Genomic DNA, 20,508 nt, shown 5'->3' on the forward strand with positions numbered 1-20,508 from the left:
CCTAGTTATGGGGGAGAGGTCTTCCAGAAACCCAGTAGGAGGGAATTTTTTGTTATTGTTGGCTAGCTTTTGTTAGATAGATGCCAGGCATTGATTTTTCCACATTTAATGCATTTTCTCAATTAACCCTAAGGATCATTAGTAGGTGGTATTAGAGATAATCCAAGTCCCAGAGAGATTAAATAATTTGTGCACATTCAAAAAGCAACCAAGTGGCAGAGTCAGGATTAGAACCCACGTCCGGCAAACCCCAAAACCTGTGCGCCTAGCTGATGCATACTCGTTTTCATCCTCTGTATTAGCAAGTGGTCTGAGATGTTGGACTTCAGTCCCAGCTGCCTGAAATCCTCAACAATGCCAAGGAAGCAGATGAAACCTCGAGTGGCCAGTGGGGCTTCCTTCTGGGGGAACTCTGTTCCCTGGGTAGGGAAAATGAGGTGTCTGTACTTATCTGAGTATTTCTGATAACCCCAGGGGACACCCTAACCATTCCTCATTAGTAGAGCTGCCTGTTTACAGCCAGGCTGAGATTTTTCTTTTTTTTTTCAAATTAAAGTATAACGAATTCGCTAAGACTTCATCCCACGTTGCCCTGCCAGTTGGATGTTTTGGGGGCAGATAGAATGCAGAAGTGTGAGTCCAGCGGCCTGCCCTAGGGTGAGACGAGAAAAGAGCTGAACTGTGTGCGTCCTAGCAGCCGGGAGCTCTCCCTCGGCTGTGGCCTGTTCTGGGACTGTGGGCCAAAGGAGCTTTGGAATTGCTTTAGACCTGCCTCTGTGCCTTTAGCTGTCCGGGTAAAAACATCACCTCTCTGGAGGCCTGTGCTGGAGCACAAACCCACGTATTGTCTGGCCCCTGGCAGGCTGGTCTGTGGAGGGGACACTCTAAGAGCTCTATTTTAATCTTTTGGAGCTGGGCCAGGGTAGGAATTCAGCTGCCAGCACCAGGCTCCCCACCCCCACCCTCTCCCCCTCGCCCCTATACTGCTACCCCCTCCTCCTGGTTTCATTTGCTCTGACCTCCCATCATGAGAGGTGCTGGTGTTCTTTTTTTCTCCCTTTCTCTTTTCTAAACTACCAGGGCTCTTTCATTGATTTGACCTCCCAAAGTGAGGCAGACCAGGGCTCCTCAGTGGGCTACTCGGGGCTCAGAGCTGGCATGGAGCCAGCCCTTGAATCCCGAGATTTACCTCCAGATGTGTGTGCCTCTGTGCTGGTATGATGGGTGTGTGTGTGTTGCGTGTGTGGGGTGGGATCTGAGAGTGCTGGTGCATCTATGTGTGTTTTTGTATCTCTATGAGTCTTCTCTCCAGATAAAGAGAATGTATCGGGCGGGGAAACTGAGGAAAAGATGGCAGGGAGAGTCAGGGGTGGCCCGCAAGCCCACTCTTCTCCCACCGCCTAAGTCCTTCCCTGGTTGTCTCTCTAGGTGTGTCTTCTTGTCCCTCCCTGGTGTTACTTGGGCCTTTTCTGGGTAGGAATGAATGAGCCTTGTAGCCAGATCACGTGGCATAGCCAGCAGGGGACTCCTTGAATTCTGGCCTCGGCCACTTGCTGGCTGGGTTATGTCAGGCATGTGATTCCCCTTATCCTGAGCCTCAGTTTGCCAACCTGGAAAATGTGGAGGATACCACTACCAACTTTCACAGAAGGTGGGGAGCCGATGATTCGCTGGCACTCCAAAGGTGGCGTGTAATGCCAGTTCCTTCCCAGCCTACCTGGCCTTTCCCAGGAATAAGTCTGAAAGCACCAGCGGGGCTGGGCCTCTGACCCCAGTGAAGAGGCGCCCCAGCTGGGAAGGAGGGGCCGTGTTCTTCCTGCAGGAGTGGGAGGGGGCGGAGGGTGGGGCCCTGGCTCTCCCCCCGGAATCTCCCACCTTCCCTCACCCCCATGCTGTGGGCCTCTGCCAGTGATGTGCATTTTCCCCTCTGCACCGGCCTCCCAAACTGACTCACTACCTCGACAGGGTAGCAACTTCCAAAACAAAACTTTTTCAACCAAGGAAAATATAACTGTGAGGAGGAAAACATTTCAGTATCAAGCCTCCTGGGACCCGAGGAAATGTTCTGAACGTTTGTCAGGGAACCGTGCTGTCCTGACCTCACAGGCTTTGCTGAGGATGGGAGGAGGACAATGGCTGGCACCTGGCACCAGCCAGGCCGAATGGCCCATGCGGGGGCTGGGCTGGGGCTCGAGTTGCCCCGGACTCGAAAGAATCAAGGGTGTGTCTACCATCGTGCCTCAAAGCAGGCCCCACCATGGCAGGACAAACATCCCGCAGGACAGGGGCCCTGAGCTGTCCCATGCCAATCCTTCCACTTCCCTTCCAGCCCAAAGGAGATGCCCACGTCAGGCGTGCTGCCTGGCAGAAGGCCTGCTTGCTTCCCTCCTGGGTTCTGGGAAATGGCTGATGGAGAACATTCCACACTTTATAATAGTGCCCCCTGGAGTTGTGCAGTGCCTTGACCCTTTCCAGGACACTCCAGGGAAGGGATGGTAGGGCAGTGGTTGGGCAGGATCTAAGAGAACAGCTGGTGAATGGTGCTGATGCCAAGTCAGGATGCCAGGGCAACTCCAAGGGCTATTCCAGACCCTATCCACCGTGACTCCACAATGGTCTGGATGATCAGGGAAAGGGAAACGGAAATAAGCAAAGCTGTTTTCTGAGAGGGACTGGGGTCAGAGTGGAGCAGAAGGAGGAACTTGCGGGGGCAGGTATTGGAACAGGATGTTGAGCAGGAATCGCTCAGCTGTTTTCCTTCCCCACTCTGCTCTGGGATAGACTCATTGTCGTGTCTATCCTCACCCACGTGCTCTTCCCCAAAGAGCAAAGGCAGCACCAAACATATAAACAAAACAGAGATGCTCAGAGAGGAATCATGACTCATCTCTGATATGTCCCCACTGTGAGTATTTTTTTATTTGAAATTTTAAAATTTTGTATTTGACCAATTCATATTTTTTTATACAACTTTATTTAGCTTTGTCTGTGGCCAGTCTTCGTTGCTGCGTGGGCTTTTCTCTAGTTGCGGCGCGGGGTCTACTCCCTATTTGTGATGCACAGATGTCTCATTGAGCTGTCTTCTTTGGTTGAGGAGCACTGGATCTAGGGTAAGTGGCTTCAGCAGTTGTGGCTTCTGAGCTCTAGGGCACAGGTTCAATAGCTGTGTGGATGGGCTTAGTTGCTTCTCGGCATATGGGATCTTCCTGGATCAGAGATCGAACCTGCGTCTCCTGCACTGGCAGGTGGATACTTTACCACTGAGCCCCTCATGAGTATTTGAAATTTCAAAGCTGAAAACGATCCTGCGCATTTGATAGATGTCTTCATCTGTAAGTTCAGAGAGGGAAAATTGTCTGGCTTATAGACACAGAGTGCCTGACCCTGAGCTAAAACATGCGCCTCCCGGGAAAGGGTCTATGTGCTTTGCTATCTGACTCAGCTTCCTTTGTGGTCACTATCTTTGTACATAATGTCCTCTGTGTGTCTGTCCATGCAAGGTATCTGTTCCAGAGACAGAGAGCTTCTGGTGGCCAGTTGAGGCACTGTCCTTCCTTTCTCCTAAGACCTAAGTCTACGGCATGGAGCATGCTGGATAGTCAGGAGTCTTGGGCCCTGGATTTCACTTCATTAAGCCTCAAGTTCCTTATTTGCAAAATGGAGACAAAAGTTCTTGCTGTGATCACCTCACAGGGAGGTTTGTCAATCTCAAATAGGAAGGTGCTTGTGAAAGTCTTTTATAAACATATAGGAGAGTGCAGTTACCAAAAGCTTGGTGGGATAAGTGGTGTGGGCAAAAATGGCCTTTCAGGCATTGGGACAATACTTTTGCAGGTTTTGTGGGTGCTCCGAGGGTGCAGCTGGGATGGGTGACCAGCATGTATCCATCTCCATGGTGTCCAGCCACTGGACAGCATGCTGGGCTCTTGGATCCAATGGGCCGTCTGGACGGCAACGTTTCCCACCGACTTCCTTCAGGAGGCTGACCTCAATCAAAGCACTCTGGAGGTGGCATGTGGAGTTCGTGGTAGAGTTTTTCAGGAAACCCATTCAATGCAGCCTGAAGGAGCATCATCTGATCCATTATAGAGAGCTGCAGGCTGATAGGCATTTGGAAAAGTCCTGGAGTTCATTTCTCTGTGGAGAAGTTAAGCAAACTATGACAATTAACCTGATTTTCAGTGGATCGCTTCATCAGTTTATCACCCATTTAACAAGTCTTTGTACCAGGAGCTATGAAATGTGCTGGGGAGATGAAGATTAAAAAAAGAAAAACCAAACAAAGCCAGGCAATTGCCAAGGGGGAAGGGAGTAGGAGAGGAAAGGACTGGGAGTTCGGGACTAGCAGATGCAAACTATTACATATAGAATGGATGAACAACAAGGTCCTGTTATATAGCACAGGAAACTATATTCAATATCCTGTAATAAGCCATAATGGGAAAAAAAAACAGGCAGTTAGAGATCTGATCTAGTCTAGTATAGACTAGTCTAGTATCCTGATCCAGTCTAGGGTACTGCTGGGGCCTAGCTTCCTCTAGTCTGTGTCTAACGCCAGTCCCTTCTGTGGCAAAATAACAGTACAATGATTGACGGAAGAGGGATTGTATGATAGAATAAGGATTATTATTATTAGTAGTAGTATAGACAGCATAAGAAGCATTATGCAAAGGTGAGTGTGCCATGTGCTACCTGAAGAAGAAAATGCATTTGCATAGTCAAGGAATCATTGCAAAAATCGAACTTACTTGACAGATAATACTGGGCTAGAGAATTTCCTGGTGAGTGTTTTCCCTTGCCTGGCAGTCACTGTAAATCAATAAGAAACTCCTGGTTTCAGTTCAGTTCAGTCGCTCAGTCGTGTCCGACTCCCTGCGACCCCATGAATCGCAACATGCCAGGCATCCCTGTCCATCACCAACTCCCGGAGTTCACTCAGACTCGTGTCCATCGAGTCGATGATGCCATCCAGCCATCTTATCCTCTGTCGTCCCCTTTTCCTCCTGCCTCCAATCCCTCCCAGCATCAGAGTCTTTAATTCTCTAACATGATATTCAAAAATTTTTCTGGAGAAGAAGAAATTATTTCTTGCTGGCAGATGGAAATACTGCATATTGCTTGGCATACCTTATCAAAAGGGCTAAGCAGTCAATGAAGGCTCACTTCTTACTTGGCTTGAATTTGAAAGACCTGCCCTTACTCTGTTCTGTCCCTCTCCCAACACCTCCCCAGGAGTGTCCATAGAAGAAAGGGGATATCAAAGAGCCGTGTCATCTGTTTGGTTTGAAAAAGAAGGTAAACTTTTATTTAAAGACAGAATTAGGAAGAGAAAAGTAATGGTTTGCTTAGAAAGATGACAATTTACATAGGGAAAACAGCACGTTTTATCAGGACAACAGAACAGCCTTCTTAGGCTGTCAGGAAAGCCGACCACAAACATGCCAAAAAAAGTTGAATTTGTGTGTGTGTGTGTGTGTGTATTTAAAAGAATTCTGTAAAACAACATAAGACAAATACATAGTCCAAAGCAGTATATTTTCTGTTCTTGGGAATTCAAGAGGACCTTTGTGCAAGTTCCTGGGATTGAAGTAATCTGTTTGTAGTATTCTCAAACACAGAAGAAATCTCAAATCTCAGCCAGAAGGAGTAGCGGTAAGGGAAGCGCTTTGTGGGTGTACTAACAAAGGCATAGAGAGGTAGAGATAGGACAGCGCATGCAGAAACGCACTGAAGACATTTAAACATGCATGCAGTGGGGGAGGGCTAAGGTCAAGATGCCTGAGCTCCTGGGTGCATCTGATGAGAATATTTGCCATGGTAATTTGCTGCTGCATTTTCAATACTTGACACCAACCAACTGTACAAGAGAAATTACTCAACTGCTATTGATCGATAGAGGGCCAACAGGTTAAGAGTTTTCCAATAATTGTCAAGACAATGCCCTAAATAGTAACTCTTTCAAAGTTTCAGTGAGATTTTAAAAACTCAGACTGAAAAATCTTTGTCTTCATAGAGACTTGGGAAAAACAGGTAAGCCAAGTACTGACAATTCTATTAGTTTATTATTTAATTGACATTTTTCCACACTGCAGACAAGGGCTTGGAAATTATCCTTTAAACAACAAAAGATCTTATGAAGAATCAACAATATTTTTGACTTCTTCCTCCTTGAACTAGGTTTCAACAACATCAAATTAGATATAAAGTATATTAGTAATATTTAATGCTTATGAAATAAAGTCATTCCCTCTGACGGGTAAGATTTCTTCTGTTGACAATTTTTCTTTCAGATACAATTAGGCAGGTAGGAAATTATCAAAAATACTTGCCATTAGAAAAATTATCATAATTCTTATTAACCCCTGACCTCATATAAATTGGTAGGCTCAAGAGGCATGCATTTCACCAGTGTTGGTTTTGACTGAGGGTACTGGCCAGTTACAATATCTATTTAAAATGCTCAAATAGTCTGCAAAAGTACGTACTACAAAATATTATTGTTTCAAGATTGGAGGTCACATTTAACACACCGTACATGATTCTTCTGTATATTTACAGAGGTTTAAAGCACACAAAATTGTGCAGATAACATACTGAAGTCTAAACTTTTACATAGAATCAGTTGCATATGTAGCAACGAGATACAATAAATTCTGAACAAATAACAACCAATAATCAGCCAAATTTCTATGTACACATTAGGCAGAAAGCAGTTAAACATTGCCTAATAGAACGTCACTTAAATTATTTTTTCTATAAAACACTCCTACTCTCCCACCCCACCCCCACACTTCTTTAAATTCATTTTCCATAAAAAACATTAAACTGATGCTGTGATAGTATACATAAGTGCTCCCAAATGTCAGCTTTGTCACGGGGCAAGAAGCAACACAGCAACTCAGAGTGACTTAATGCAACAATTTGCTGGTCTTGGTTTTATAAATCAGCTACTGGATGGTGGTAACTGTGAGACCATATTCAGACTTTTATGTCATGGGATGAAGGAAGAGGAGCAGAGTATTAACTAAGAGCTTCTTAACATTTGCCACTAAGTTAAATATTAACTTTTCCTAAAATAAAAAAAGGTATATATCTAGAGAGTAAAGACCGTAGGATAATATTGAAAACAAACAACAACAAATCTCCTTCCTTTATCCAAAGAGAATATTGCCACAGTCTACTTATATGATTATTTAAACAAAACCAACTCTCCTGTTGAATAAACAGTTTACAAATTCATTAATAATGGAAATGGAAGAAATAATTAAAAAAACAAAACAAAACAAATATAACTACTGTGTGCAGATGTGGTGGAAAAACCAGAGACCTGAAATATGGCAAAATCAGTGCTTCATAAACAGTCAATGGATTTTTCTAAAAATACTTTTTGCTAATGGCAAAGTTCAACACCTCAGAAAAGCTCTGAATTAAGATCTTAGAATAAGTTTCCAAGCTGTACACATAGTTTCAAATACACTACCCTTGTTGTTTGTAAGGCCGCATTGAAGTTTAGCTTAACAGTCATAAGCCATGTGTTTGAACATCTTATGAGAGGAGACCGGCAAAGAAACAAGTTTTTGCCTTGTTCACCCTACTACCTGTGAAGAGGTATCATTGCTTTCCAAATAGCTCCTTTAAAAATGTCCTTAAAGGTATGACCAGAAAAAAGTTCCGATTTGCTTAATTGAATCATCTGGAAAAATATTTAGACTTTATAAAGTGACAATGTAGCACTTTCAATTCTCTGAGAGTGCTCTCTTGTTAATCTATAACTACCCTCTCTAATTGGTATGTTATAGTCCAATAAATAAATATACCAAGAGATGCACATTGTCTGCCGTAGCTCTGCTACATGCAAAGTTGAGTGAGCTGCAGAATAATGCCATCAACTTTCGAACAAGTATCAATCTTAAAAAGCCAGTGAGTTCTGTGTGCTGTTGACAGAACTAGGGAACTGAAACGCCCTGCAGACCCCTTAACAGCTCGAGTTGACGGCTGTCCAAGAGAAAGGGAGTGTATCTAGGGTGGAGCGTGAAGAACGAGACAGTGCCAAGGAGGTGGGATTATCTTGTACGCCTACTTGTCTAAGACTGTCTTCGAGGGAAGAGCTCAGCGTTCACCAGGGTGCACATTCATGTGGCAGGAGAACAATGAATGAGAAGCCAGTCCTCTTTCCCACTTGTCTGGCATGATCTGCTGGCAAGGATGGCGTAGGTGTTTGCCAGGTGGCTCCAGGACAGACAAGGTCTTTTTAGGGGAGTACAACAAGGCTTCAGTCAGTGCTTTTCATAAAGTGCTTTGAGATCCTTCAGGAATGGGGGCTGGAAGAATATTATTACTAACTGGCTTCAACTTTCAAACCACATGGAACCATTTTATCCAGTGCAGTTATTGCTTTGAACATTAGTGAATGTTCTTAAAATGGAATGGTTCTTATCTTAAATAATCACTTCTTAAAATACCCACTCCCCAGAGTGGATGTTTTTGATGACTGTCTCCCAGGTACCTTCACCAAGAAAAATGCTGTGATAACCTGGTAAATGACCACTGAGCCTAGGTATTGATGAATTGCATTTTCCAGGCTATCTTCTTTTATGAATAGATAGCAAGAGTGAAACCAAAGATGTTGAGCCCAACATACGCTGTGTGGGCCTGGTTGAGGCGACAGGCTCCCGCTTCTCCTAAGACATGGGTAAGGTAATGGATGATGATGACGGTCACACTCAAAGCAGAATGTGAGCTCCCTGCGGCCTGGGAATCTGTTCCATACTTGCTTACTTTGTTTTCTGTGGGACTTAGAATAGAGTCCCAGGGAAGACTTTGACCAGTGATTTTTGAGGGTTTCATAAAAGTGAAAATTAAGCATGGGAGAAACACTGTGGAAAAGAAGATCTGAATCAGGAAAGTTTCCTCCAGAGGCTCCCTGGGTGGACTTAAAAAGAATAAAAGACAAAAGTCTATCACATTCGAAACAAACAAAACAAAATAAAGCTGATAAGACAAAGCAAAAGAAACAAACAAAATATCCTTAAACTTTGTAAAGACTCTAAAATAAGAAGACTGGACAGCTGAATAAAGGACAATGATTTGGAGAGCACAATTATTTCTCACAAGAAGTTATTAATTGAAACTAGGCTCACAAGAAGTTGTAAAGTGGAGGTGTGGGTGGGGGGAAGCTCCGTGAACAAACAGTGGATTATCGAGGATATAATGTCTACTTTTCTAATAGGAATATTGCTAGGAAAATGCATTTTCAAGTTGATTGAGTATGCCCGCTGAAATCTAACATTCATTTATTTACTTCACCGGCATGCTTCTCTTTTCCTCATAGAAAGTGAAAAAAATCCCCCATGTCCATAATATAAATTAGTGGGTTTGAATTTAATGCCATTTTACTTAATGAGTCATTATTTGGCCTAATATATCAAAATGTGCTGACTGAATGAGGGGGTCAGAGGGATGGGTCAGTCTTTGCTTTGGTTACCTGTCAAATGCCTCGTATCTAGTTCAGTCACGAACTTCTTTCCATGCCACCAGAAAGGTCATGATCAGGGAATCCTTGACAATTTCAGCATCTCATCTCACATACTCATTCAATGTATGTAATGTCTTATACTAGAGGATAAGTAGAAATTGAGTGGAGACAATTCTGTGTTATTTTTGTTTTTAAACTGGAGTCATATGGTAAGCAATTTTAAATGCATTTCTCCTGATTAGGTTTTAACCTAATTATAATTAATTAATTTGCTTAGATATCTATTGTATGAAATATGCATTTTCTAGCAACAAGGAGCTCTGTGATATTGGAAATTTGTTAGATAAAGGTGGAGAAAAAGAGTTGAATTTGGAATTAGAAGTAGATAAATGATCTGTAAACTAAGTAAGTAGAGTATAGATAATCCAAAGCTGATTAGGTATGTACCAATTACCAATGGGACAGTCTGCCCTAAAGGAAATGGTTCTGGGTTCTGACCCTAACTCTAAGACAAAACTAGCTCTGTGACCTTGAATAAGTCACTTAATCTCTCCGGGCCTTAACTGCCTCATCTGTAAATGCCAGGACTTAGACTAATTTTATGGTTTATTCTAGTTCTAGAATAGAATTCAATCAGAATAGAATAAAATTGCATTTTAAAATCCTTTCAGGCTTGGGAAAGGAGTTGCAGTGATTCTGATCAAGATTCTTTGGGTGTGGGGAGTGGTTCATTGAGTATAAAATCTCTTAAAACAAAGACTGAGCTCTGGGCTTTAGTTTTCTAATGACCATAGGCCACAGGCCAAATCTGTACCTATACACCAGGATAATTACTTATGTTTAAATCAAATGTTTTAAAAATGGAAGGGATCAGAATAACATTGTGAACAGGTGACCTTGTATGAATTTCCATGAGAAGGAATCTCAGAACTGTGGGGACAGGGGGTAGGACCATAAAGAGCAATATTTAACCAAAATGCCTGTGAAGCAGAAAAGGACCGTTTAGAGTATCAGTGAACTGAATGGATCTTGGCTCCAGGAAAGGAGAGAAGACTCATGCCTGTTTTGAATGCACAATGTAACTGCTCTTTGATTTGGGTTTCTCCTTTGTGAGAAAGGCAGGTGGGAGTCCTTGAGACCAAAGCAAGGTTTTTGGGTGTCTTTGGGCATAGCCATGGAACCACTGACAAGGCCTTTAAAGATTTTTCCCGAGGCCAATGGGGCAGCTGACCTAGGAGCAAAACTGAGGATTGAAAAAGGGAACGCAGAGTGTCTGAAACTCTGGACAGTCTGTCCGATGACCTGTGTGGGGGTGAGGACATGTGCCGGAGTCACTGAGAAAATTCCATCTCTGCCTGGCCACGTCTGAAGGGCACTTTCTTGTCTTTCTATCATCTAAGAACCTGCAACAGATCCATTATCATTCTCAGAGTCACAGCCCCCATGGCTCTGCTTATTTTAGGACTGGAAAGGAAATACAATTTCGCACATGTCTCCATCTCCCTTCCCTTGTCTTGTCTCCAACCCAGACTTCCACTTAACTCGGCCATCTCCTTGCACCCAGGAATAATTCATGGCCCATTTTCATGCTTGAATGGGATCTGAGTGGACAGAATAGGCTGCTTCCTGGCCTATTCTATCTTTGCAAGAGAGAGCTAGAAGAGATGCCTCCTCTACTTTCATTTCTGGAGGTTTCCACACAGCATTAAATTGAAGAAAAGGCCTACCCAAGGCCTAATAATCAGATCAGTGCTGATGGACAGATTGGATTTGATGAGCTGCTGAGAAACACTCACTTTGGAACAACTTGGTTTATCTGACAGGGAACCCAGGACAAGGCCACTGACCCTATTCCCTAGAGACACAACTTGGGCTTCTTTCCTCAAACTCTTCTAAAGGTTTGGAATGGGGAGGGGTGGGGGGAACAATGCTAATCTTATTTTCATCTGTAAAACTCCTTTCTATCAATCACAAGTGCTTGAAAGAGACTAAACTCAGGAGTCAGACTACAGAACCAGCTGCAGAGCTGCGGGTGGCTCTTGGGTTGTCCTACTTCAGCCAAGCCCTTCATGGATCACAGCCTTGTCATGGTGAAGGGGCTTTCATAATCAATGAAGCTATGAGCTGGGCCATACTGTGCAGGGCCACCCAAGACAGATGGGTCATAGTGAAGAGTTCTGACAATCTGTGGTCCGCTGGAGGAGTGGCAACCCATTCCACTATTCTTGCTGAGACTCCCCCCATGAACAGCACTAAAAGGCAAGAAGATATGGCACTGGAAGATAAGCCCCCCCCCCCCCAAAGCAGGCAGCCAATATGCAACTGGGGAGGAGCAGAGGGCAATTACTAATAGCTCCAGAAAAAATGAAGTGGCTGGGGCAAAGCAGAAATGATGCTCAGTTGTGGATGTGTCTGGTTGTGAAGGTAAAGTCCAATGCTATGAAGAACGATAAGGCATAGGAACCAGGAATGTTTGGGGCCATGAATAAATTGGACACAGTCAAGCATGAGATGACAAGAGTGAACATTGGCATCTTAGGAAGCAGTCAACTAAAATGGAGAGGAATAGGAGAATTTAATTCAGATGACCATCATATCTACTACTGTGGGTAAGAACCCCTTAGAAAAAAATGGAGTAGCCTTCCTAGTCAACAAGTCTGAAATCCAGTGTTTGGGTGCAGCCACAAAAATGACAGAATGATCTCAGTACATTTCCAAGGCAAACCATGTAACATCATAGTAATCCAAGTTTATGTCTCAACCACTGATGCCAAAGAAGCTGAAGTTGACTGATTCTATGAAGACCTACAACACTGTCCAGAAATAACACCAGAAAAGATGTCCTTTTCATCATAGTGGACTGGAATGCAAAAGTAGGAACTCAAGATTCCTGGAATAACAGGCAAGTTTGGCCTTGGAATACAAAATGAAGCAGGGCAAAGGCTAACAGAGTTTGGTCAAGAGAACATGGTTTGTTTGTTCAGAGCAAACACCTGTTTCCAGCAACCCAAGGGATGACTCTACATGGACATCAATAGATAGTCAAAACTGAAATCAGATAGATTATGGTCTTTGCATCCAAAGATTGAGAAGCTGTATATAGTTAGCAAACACAAGTCCTGGAGCTGACTGTGGTTCAGATCACAAGTGCCTTATTGCAAAATTCAGGCTTAACTTGAAGAAAGTAGGGAAGATCACTAGACCATTCAGGTGTGTGTGTTAGCTGCTCAGTTGTGTCTGACTCTGTGTAACTCCATGAACTGTAGCCTGTCATGCTCCCCCGTCCACGGGATTCTCCAGGCAAGAATACTGGAGTGGGTTGCCATGCCAGAAAACCAATTCCAGACCCAGGGATTGAGCCCGGGTGTCCTGAATTGCAGGTGGATTTTACCACCTGAGCCACCTGGGAAGACCATTCATGTATGACCTAAATCAAATCCCTTATACAGTGGAGGTGATGAATAGATTCAAGTGATTAGATCTGGTAGACAGAGTGCCTGAAGAACTGTGGACGGAGGTTTGTAACATACCAAAAATCATCCCCCAAAAAGAAATGCAGGAAGGTAAAGTGGCTCTCTGAGGAGGCTTTACAAACAGCAGAAGAAAGAAGAGAAATAAAAGGCAAGGGAGAAAGGGAAAGATATACCCAACTGAATGCAGAGTTCCAGAGAATAGTAAGAAAAGACAAGGAGGCATTCTTAAAAGAGCAATGCAAATAAACAGAGGAAAACAACAGAATGAGAAAGACTAGAGATCTCTTCAAGAAAACTGGAGACATCAAGGGAACATTTCAGGCAAGATGGGCAAAATAAAGGACAGAAATGGGAAGGACCTAACAGAAACAGAAGAGATTAAGAAGAGGTGACAAGAATACATAGAAATATACAGAAAAGGTCTTAATGACCCAGAGAACCACAATGCTGTGGTTACTCACCTAGAGCCAGACATCCTGGAGTGCCAAATTAAGTAGGCCTTTGGAAGCATTACTACAAACAAAACTAGTGGAGCTGATGAACTATTTAAAATCCTAATCTAGCTGAACTTAAAATTCTAAAAGATGATGCTGTTAAAAGGCTGCACTCAACATGCCAGCAAATTTGGAAAACTGAGCAGTGGTCACAGGACTGGAAAAGGTCAGTTTTCATTCTAATCCCAAAGGACAATGACAAAGAACATTCAAACAACTGTACAATTGGGCTCATTTCACATGCTAGCAAGGTAATGCTCAAAATCTTTCAAGCTAGGCTTCAGCAGTATGTGAACCGGGAACTTCCAGATGTACAAGCTGGATTTAGAAAAGGCAGAGGAACCAGAGATCAAATTGCCAACATCTGTTGGATCACAGAAAAAGCAATGGAGTTCCAGAAAAACATCTAATTCTGCTTTATTGACTATGCTAAAGCCTTTGGCTATGCAGATCACGGTAAGTTGTGGAAAATTCTTAAAGAGATAGGAATATCAGATCACATTACCTGTTTCCTCAGAAACCTGTATGCAGGTCAAGAAGCAACAGAACCAGACATGGAACAACTGTTGAGTTCAAATTTGTGAAAGGCGTACAAGGTTGTATATTTTCACCCTGCTTATCTAACACCTACACGGAGTATATTATGGGAAATGCCAGGCTGGGTGAATCACAAGCTGGAATCAGGATTGCCAAGAGAAGTATCAATAACCTCAGATATGTAGATGATACTACTCTAAAAGCAGAAAGTGAAGAGTCTCTTGATCAAGGTGAAAGATGAGATTGAAAAAGCTGGCTTGAAACTCAACATTTAAAAAACTAAGATCATGGCATCTGGGCCTATCACTTCATGACAAATACAAGACTAAAAAGTTGAAGCACTAACAGATTTTATTTTCTTGGGCTCTAAAATCACTGTGGATGGTGACTGCAGTCATGAAATTAAAAGATGCTTGCTCCTTTGAAGGAAAGCTATGACAAACCCAGATAGGGTATTAAAAAGCAGAGTGATCTCTTTGCAGAAAAAGATCCATATAGTCAAAGGTATGGTTTTTCTGGTAGTCATGTACAGATATAAGAGTTGGACCATAAGGAAGGCAGAGCTGTGAAGAATAGATGCTTTCAAATTGAAAGGCTGGACAAGACTCTTGAGAGTCCTTTGGACATCAAGGAGATCCAAACAGTCGATCCTAAAGTAAATCAACCCTGAATATTCAGTGGAAGGACTGATGCTGAAGTTGAAGCTCCAATACTTTGATCACCTGGTGCGAAAAGTGGACTCACTGGAAAAGACCCTGGTGCTGGGAAAGATTGAACGCAAAAGGAAAAGATGGCAGCAGAGGATGAGATGGTTAGATAGGATCGCCAACTCAATGGACATGACTTTGAACAAACTCCAGGAGAAGGTACAGGTCAGAGGAGCATGGCCTGCTGCAGACCGTGGCATCACAAAAAGCTGTACACGCCTCAGAAACTGAACAACAAACCTCTGCCACAGGTGCGACCATCAGGAAGGTATGCTTGAACTCTTGTGTCCAGGACTCCATGTTGACACCAAAGCTTTTTTATGTCCTTTACAGGCTGAATTGGGTATAAGACTGGCCACTCTTGCCTCCACTCCAACTCTAAAAAAGAGGACCTTGAACCTCTAACCTTTGGATTTTTAACCTTGAAAGCAGTTCAAATTGGGTGAAAACATGGGTGGAGGAGGACTGGGGTACGGGGATGGCAAATGCAGGGACTCGCAGTGAAAAGTGGACAGCCAATTGTAAACCTCCCTAAAGCATGCTGCTGAGTATCTCTGACACAGGGGCGGTGGTAGGGTCCTCTGGGCTCAACTCTGGGCCCGCGGCGCTGGGCAGGCCCGGGTGGCCTACCATGGCAGGACTCATGGTGGCCCAGGGTTTGGTGTCCACCAGGGCTGCAGGGTAGGCCTCCACGTAGATGCGGTGCACCGCAGGCCCAGGGTCCTGGAGGCTGCTTTTCCGCTCCTCCGGGAGGCTGGCAGCATGGGTCAGAGGCAGGCCCCGTGGCCCCTCGGGGGCAGGTCCTAGTCGCTCGGCCTCCTCAGGCTCCTGGGCCAGGCCGCAGGCCCTGGACAGGTGCTGTGTGTACACGCCCTCTGACAGCGACAGCGACTGCGTTTCGCCGTGCATGCGCAGCCAGCGGTGATGGCGGCTGAAGCCGCCGTAGTGCGGCTGCTTGGCCGACTTCCGTTTTCCCAGGAAGCCCAGCGGCGGCCGTGCTCCTGGTGCCATCTTGGCGTGGTTCTTGGGCGGGAGGCTTGTGAGGGTCAGGTTGTGCAGGAGCTCGGCGCATGAGTGGTCGGTGTCCTGGCCTGGCCCCGAAGGAGGCTTCATATCGTGCACCTGCAGGACGTCGGGGGCACTGCCGCTCAGTCCGTTTCGGGACTGCTGGGCAATGTCGTGCGATGACAGGTAGACCAGGTCCAGGTCTCGGGGGCTCAGGGCATCACTGGAGTCGTAGTCGCTGTCAGTGGGCAGGAAGACTTCTGAGCAGCCTTCTTCGTCAGAGCAAGGCTGTGAATCTGCAAAGCCAGAGACTGCGCTTAGAAAAAAAGAAACTCCTAGCCAGGGCTCAAGTACGGTCCTATGTTTGAGCTCACACCCCCGTTCCTAGAAAGGCTTACGCTTTGTTTAGTGGTCTCCGCTCATTTCTTGATATTTTAGTAAGTTTTGAGCAAGGGGTCCCACACTGTCGTTCTGTGTAGGACTCTATATAAGTTATGTAGTAGATTCCGTTCTTAGCTAAAAGCAGAAGGAGGGGGAGGGAGTCTGACTGGACCAACCAGCCTTGCAGCAGCAGAGAGCAACATGCCCTCCCTTGCCCACACCTAATTTTACTATTCACTTTTCCCTGGACTTGTGGAGAGAGGGTGAAACGGGAAATAAAGCTGGATGTCATTCATTTATTCGTTCCCTAATCTTATTTCAGAGGTGATTTTTACAGTTGATAAAATAGCAGAAACTTAAAAGGGGGAAAGAAGAGGAGGTCCTACGGTGGCAGAAGTCAGGGAAAGCTGGATTCAAACCCTGGTTGTCCTCCAGATTGCTCTGTGATCTTGGAAAAGTTACTTAACCCCTTTGAGCCTCAGGTTTCTTATCTGCAAAATGGGGGTGATAATAGAACTTCTTAGTTAAAGTGACTGTAAAAAAATCGTTTATACATATAAATAGTTAACCTTGTTGAAAGTGAAAGTGAAGTCGCTCAGTCGTGTCCTACTCTTTGCGACCCCATAGACTGTAGCCTACCAGGCTTCTCTGTCCATGGGATTTTCCAGGCAATAGTACTGGAGTGGATTGCTATTTCCTTCTCCAGGGAATCTTCCCAACCCAGAGCTCGAACCCAGGTCTCCCGCACTGTAGACAGACGCTTTACTGTCTGAGCCACCAGGGAAGTCCAGTTAACCTTGTTGTCAGTGTTTAAAAAGAAAAACAAGGCCAAAGGAGAAAATAAAACAGAAGTAAAATCACAGGGGAAAATCAGTCTCAGAGGGCATGCTATGCTGATCATAAGTGAACCAGAAGTTTAGTTCTGTAAATACAGTATTTGTAATTTAATGCCGTACAAAATGTTTATATTTTTTTCCCAACCAGGTTGTACATTTCTGTAGGACAAAAACTGTCTTAAAATCCTTTGAATTTTCCACAGAATTCAGCCCATATGGGGTACTTGGTAAATATAAGCTAATTTTGAAAACATTCAAGTCCTTTTAAAAAGAACAAGCAATCACTCCTTTTCAAATCTGAGCCAGTCCCATTCAAAAATCGCCATAGGATTATTTGTTTATTTGGGTGCACTGGGTTTTAGATGTGGCAGCAGGGATCTTTAGTTGTGGCATGCAATATCTAGTTCCCTGACCAGGGATCTCACTAGGGCCTGCACCGAGTCTTAGCCACTAGACCACCAGGAAAATCCCTTCCATGGGATTTTTAAATGGAATTTAGTAAATTGATTTTTAAATTTATCAGGAAAAGAAAATTTGTGAAAATAACTAAGGTTTTTTTAAGGTCCAATAGGAAAGAGCCTGATTTATGAGGTGTCAAAGCATATAGAATTTTGGTAATTAAAACTTCTAATAGAAATTGATGTATAATGGACAGATGGACCTGTAAAACAGAAATATAAAGTTCAGGAACTGTCTTAATTCAGTGTGATGATTGAACATAGGGTAAAGATAACACTTCAAACTAGGGGAGTGAATCGAGTTTTCAGTATATAGTGTTGGTGCAAGTGGTTATCCTTTAGTAAAATAATTCGAGAACGTCCTCTGTCATCTCACATATAAAAGTAAATTCCATGTAGTTTAAATATAGCAAGCAAACTCTACAAGTATTAGAAAACAGTATGTTTGTAATTTTGGGTAGGAAGGTCTTTCTAAGCAAGATAAAACCCCAGAAGTCAGAAAAGAAGTAACTGATAATTTGAATATATGAACGCTTAATACTTTGAAATGATCACATAAACAAAGTAAAGGTAAGGGCTAGATTGAAAGAAAATAGTGATAATATGTATAAGAAAAGATTAATTTTACAGGCTACATAGAGATTTCCTGTAAATTAGAAGACAATCCAGATGGGCAGAAGATAACCAACACTTCAAAGAATATTTAATACAAATGGCCAGTAAGCATAATAAAGCTATTCAACCTAGGTAGACTATAATTACTAATTAGGTAGTAATTTGGGAAATGCAGTTGAAGTAAAAACAGGGCATTTTTTTTTTTTTTTTTTGCCCATCAGATTTGCTGAAAATAAATAGAATGATCAACTCCTGTGTTGAGAAGAATGATAATCTCTTGTGTTGGTGATGTGTAGGAAGTCAGAGACCCTCATATAATGGTGGTGGGACTATAAACTGGTCTGGCTCTTTGGATAGCAGCTTTGTAGAATAGATTAAAAATGTGCATATCATTTGTCCCAGCAAGTCCTTTTTTTAGATATCTATGTTTGGGAAATTGTCACTATGTGTACATGGAAGCATTTACAAATTGTTTACTGTAACATGATTTATAATAGTGAAAAACTAGAAATAACCTTGTGGCTGAGACTACTGTGAAAGGAAGACTTAGAGACACAGAAGCATTAAGAAAAGAAAAATAGTTTAAGAAAAGAAAAATACTTTACTTGGCAAAGTTCTGCAAGGGAGTCCAAATTCAGTACTGGCTTGCTGATTAAAAAATACAACAGGTATTTGAAATGAAAACCCACAGGGTTATAAGGTTATAGTTAGTCTGTTCATGGTGGAAAATCAGACATGATTATCAGAAGAATATTGCAAGCTTCAGGGGAAAAAAAATGTTTTGTTAATGGAGTAATTTACACAAATGGGATTAAGGTTTCTTCTATTTTAGGGACTAGAACCAGATGTAATATATATTTTTTGGTTGTTTGTTTATTTCAGGGTCAGGGAGTGAAGTGTTTCTTTTCCTTTTTTTCCTGGCTGTAGAAGATGACATTCCTTACTCATTGGCAGGACAAGATTTCAGTTTTGTTCGCTTGCTGCTGGCTGCTACCCAATATCCATTATCCTTTTTTAGTTACAAAATCTTAAATTTTGTTTGAGACAGCAGTGCATTCATGTAAAAGACCACATTTTTTTTTTTTTTTTTTCAGCTTCCTTTGCAGCTAGGCATGGTCATATAACTAAATTCTGGCGAGTGAGATAGAACTGAAAGTATGGTACGAAGCTTTTGGAAATCTGCATTCGAGGAGCTGGCTTAGCTGGGAGATGGACCATTTTGTTTTTTCTTCCAATTGCCTGTAACAAGATGTATTGGCTGGGCTCATGAGGCAACCTTGGAAAAGGAAGCCATGTTCTAGGATGGTGGAGCTGAAAAATGGGGAATGGTGTCTGAAGACCATAGAGTCTACGAACTGTCCCTGATTTGTCTTATCTCTGGGCTTCTTTCACATAAGAGAGAAATAAAGTATCTTGTGTTAATGACATCCTTATTTGGGTTTTCTGTAACACAGATTCAGACTTAATCCTAACTGATGCAAATCTAAATGTTTTTTATTAGGGGAATGGTTTACAAATTTGGGCACATCCCTACTATGGATCCAGCTACAGAGAATGAGATCAACTCATATGTTGTTCTTTAACTAATGTTTATCAAAAAGGACTCCCTTTATTTATTTATTTTGGTTCCACTCATCTATTCAAGGATTCCCTCAAACAAAGCCTTTTTTAGAAAGTATCTTTCAACTGTCCCAGAAAGCATGGCCCACTTGTCTGCACTTCTGAAATATTTTTTGCTTCTGTTATCTTTTGGCGCTTAGCCTGTATAGACTTGTATTGTTAGTTATCATTTTAATGCAAATATAACATCCTGGTTTCCTGGTTGGACCAGAGCCCCCTTCCGACAAAGATACTTAATTCATCCATTTGATCAACAATGAAGATTTTGTTTTGCTTGAGCTCCTGCTCTAACAGAAACACCGTGTTTGGTGGCTGACTGAATGTAAAATTAATAAGAAATGATCTGTTTCAGGGATTTTACTGTCTTAATGGAAGTGGGGCATATGCATCTATGAGACTGTGGAAGAACATACCTTTTATAAAAGAAGTTTAGCAAGTAAGATGCAGGTTTATAAAACATCATATTTTATTGGGACAGGATTGATAAAACACTATTGTGTTTATTTTTTCTCTCCATTCATTCATCTCTGTTTCTATGTATATTAATTTATTTCTTCATCTACTTTCAAAAAATTATTTGAGGCAGCTTTTAATAATAAATATACAAATGTTGAGGAAAGAATTAGAAAACAGAGTGAAAGGAAACAGTATAAGTAGTCCTGATGATGGGAATAAGAGTGGAATTTGGGGAAAATGGGGCTACAAAAGTAAGATGTCAGCATTTTCACTCTAGGAATTTATCCTAGAAAAATTAAGGTTTATTTTCATGCAGGAACCTGTATATGAATGCTCATATAACAATTTTATTGGTATTAACCCCAAACTGGAAACTACCCAAATATCTTTCAATAGATGTGTGATTAAACAAATTGTGATACACCCATTCAATGAAATGCTACTCATAAAT

The 20,508-nt window shown here is 42.7% G+C and overlaps 1 protein-coding gene across 1 annotated transcript in view; it reads right to left on the bottom strand.

The window, feature by feature from the left end:
- Positions 1 to 14,736: 14,736 nt before the first annotated feature.
- ANKFN1 (ankyrin repeat and fibronectin type III domain containing 1) overlaps positions 14,737 to 20,508 on the bottom strand; it is a 190,422-nt gene continuing 184,650 nt past the window's right edge. The window contains exon 18 of the mRNA XM_006076245.3: positions 14,737 to 15,987. Within this exon, the coding sequence (XP_006076307.1) occupies positions 15,218 to 15,987 (770 nt within the window). The 3' untranslated portion in view covers positions 14,737 to 15,217. The remainder of the gene's footprint in view (positions 15,988 to 20,508) is intronic.

The sequence above is a fragment of the Bubalus bubalis genome, chromosome 3 (assembly GCF_019923935.1).
Source record: "Bubalus bubalis isolate 160015118507 breed Murrah chromosome 3, NDDB_SH_1, whole genome shotgun sequence".
NCBI lineage: Eukaryota > Metazoa > Chordata > Mammalia > Artiodactyla > Bovidae > Bubalus > Bubalus bubalis.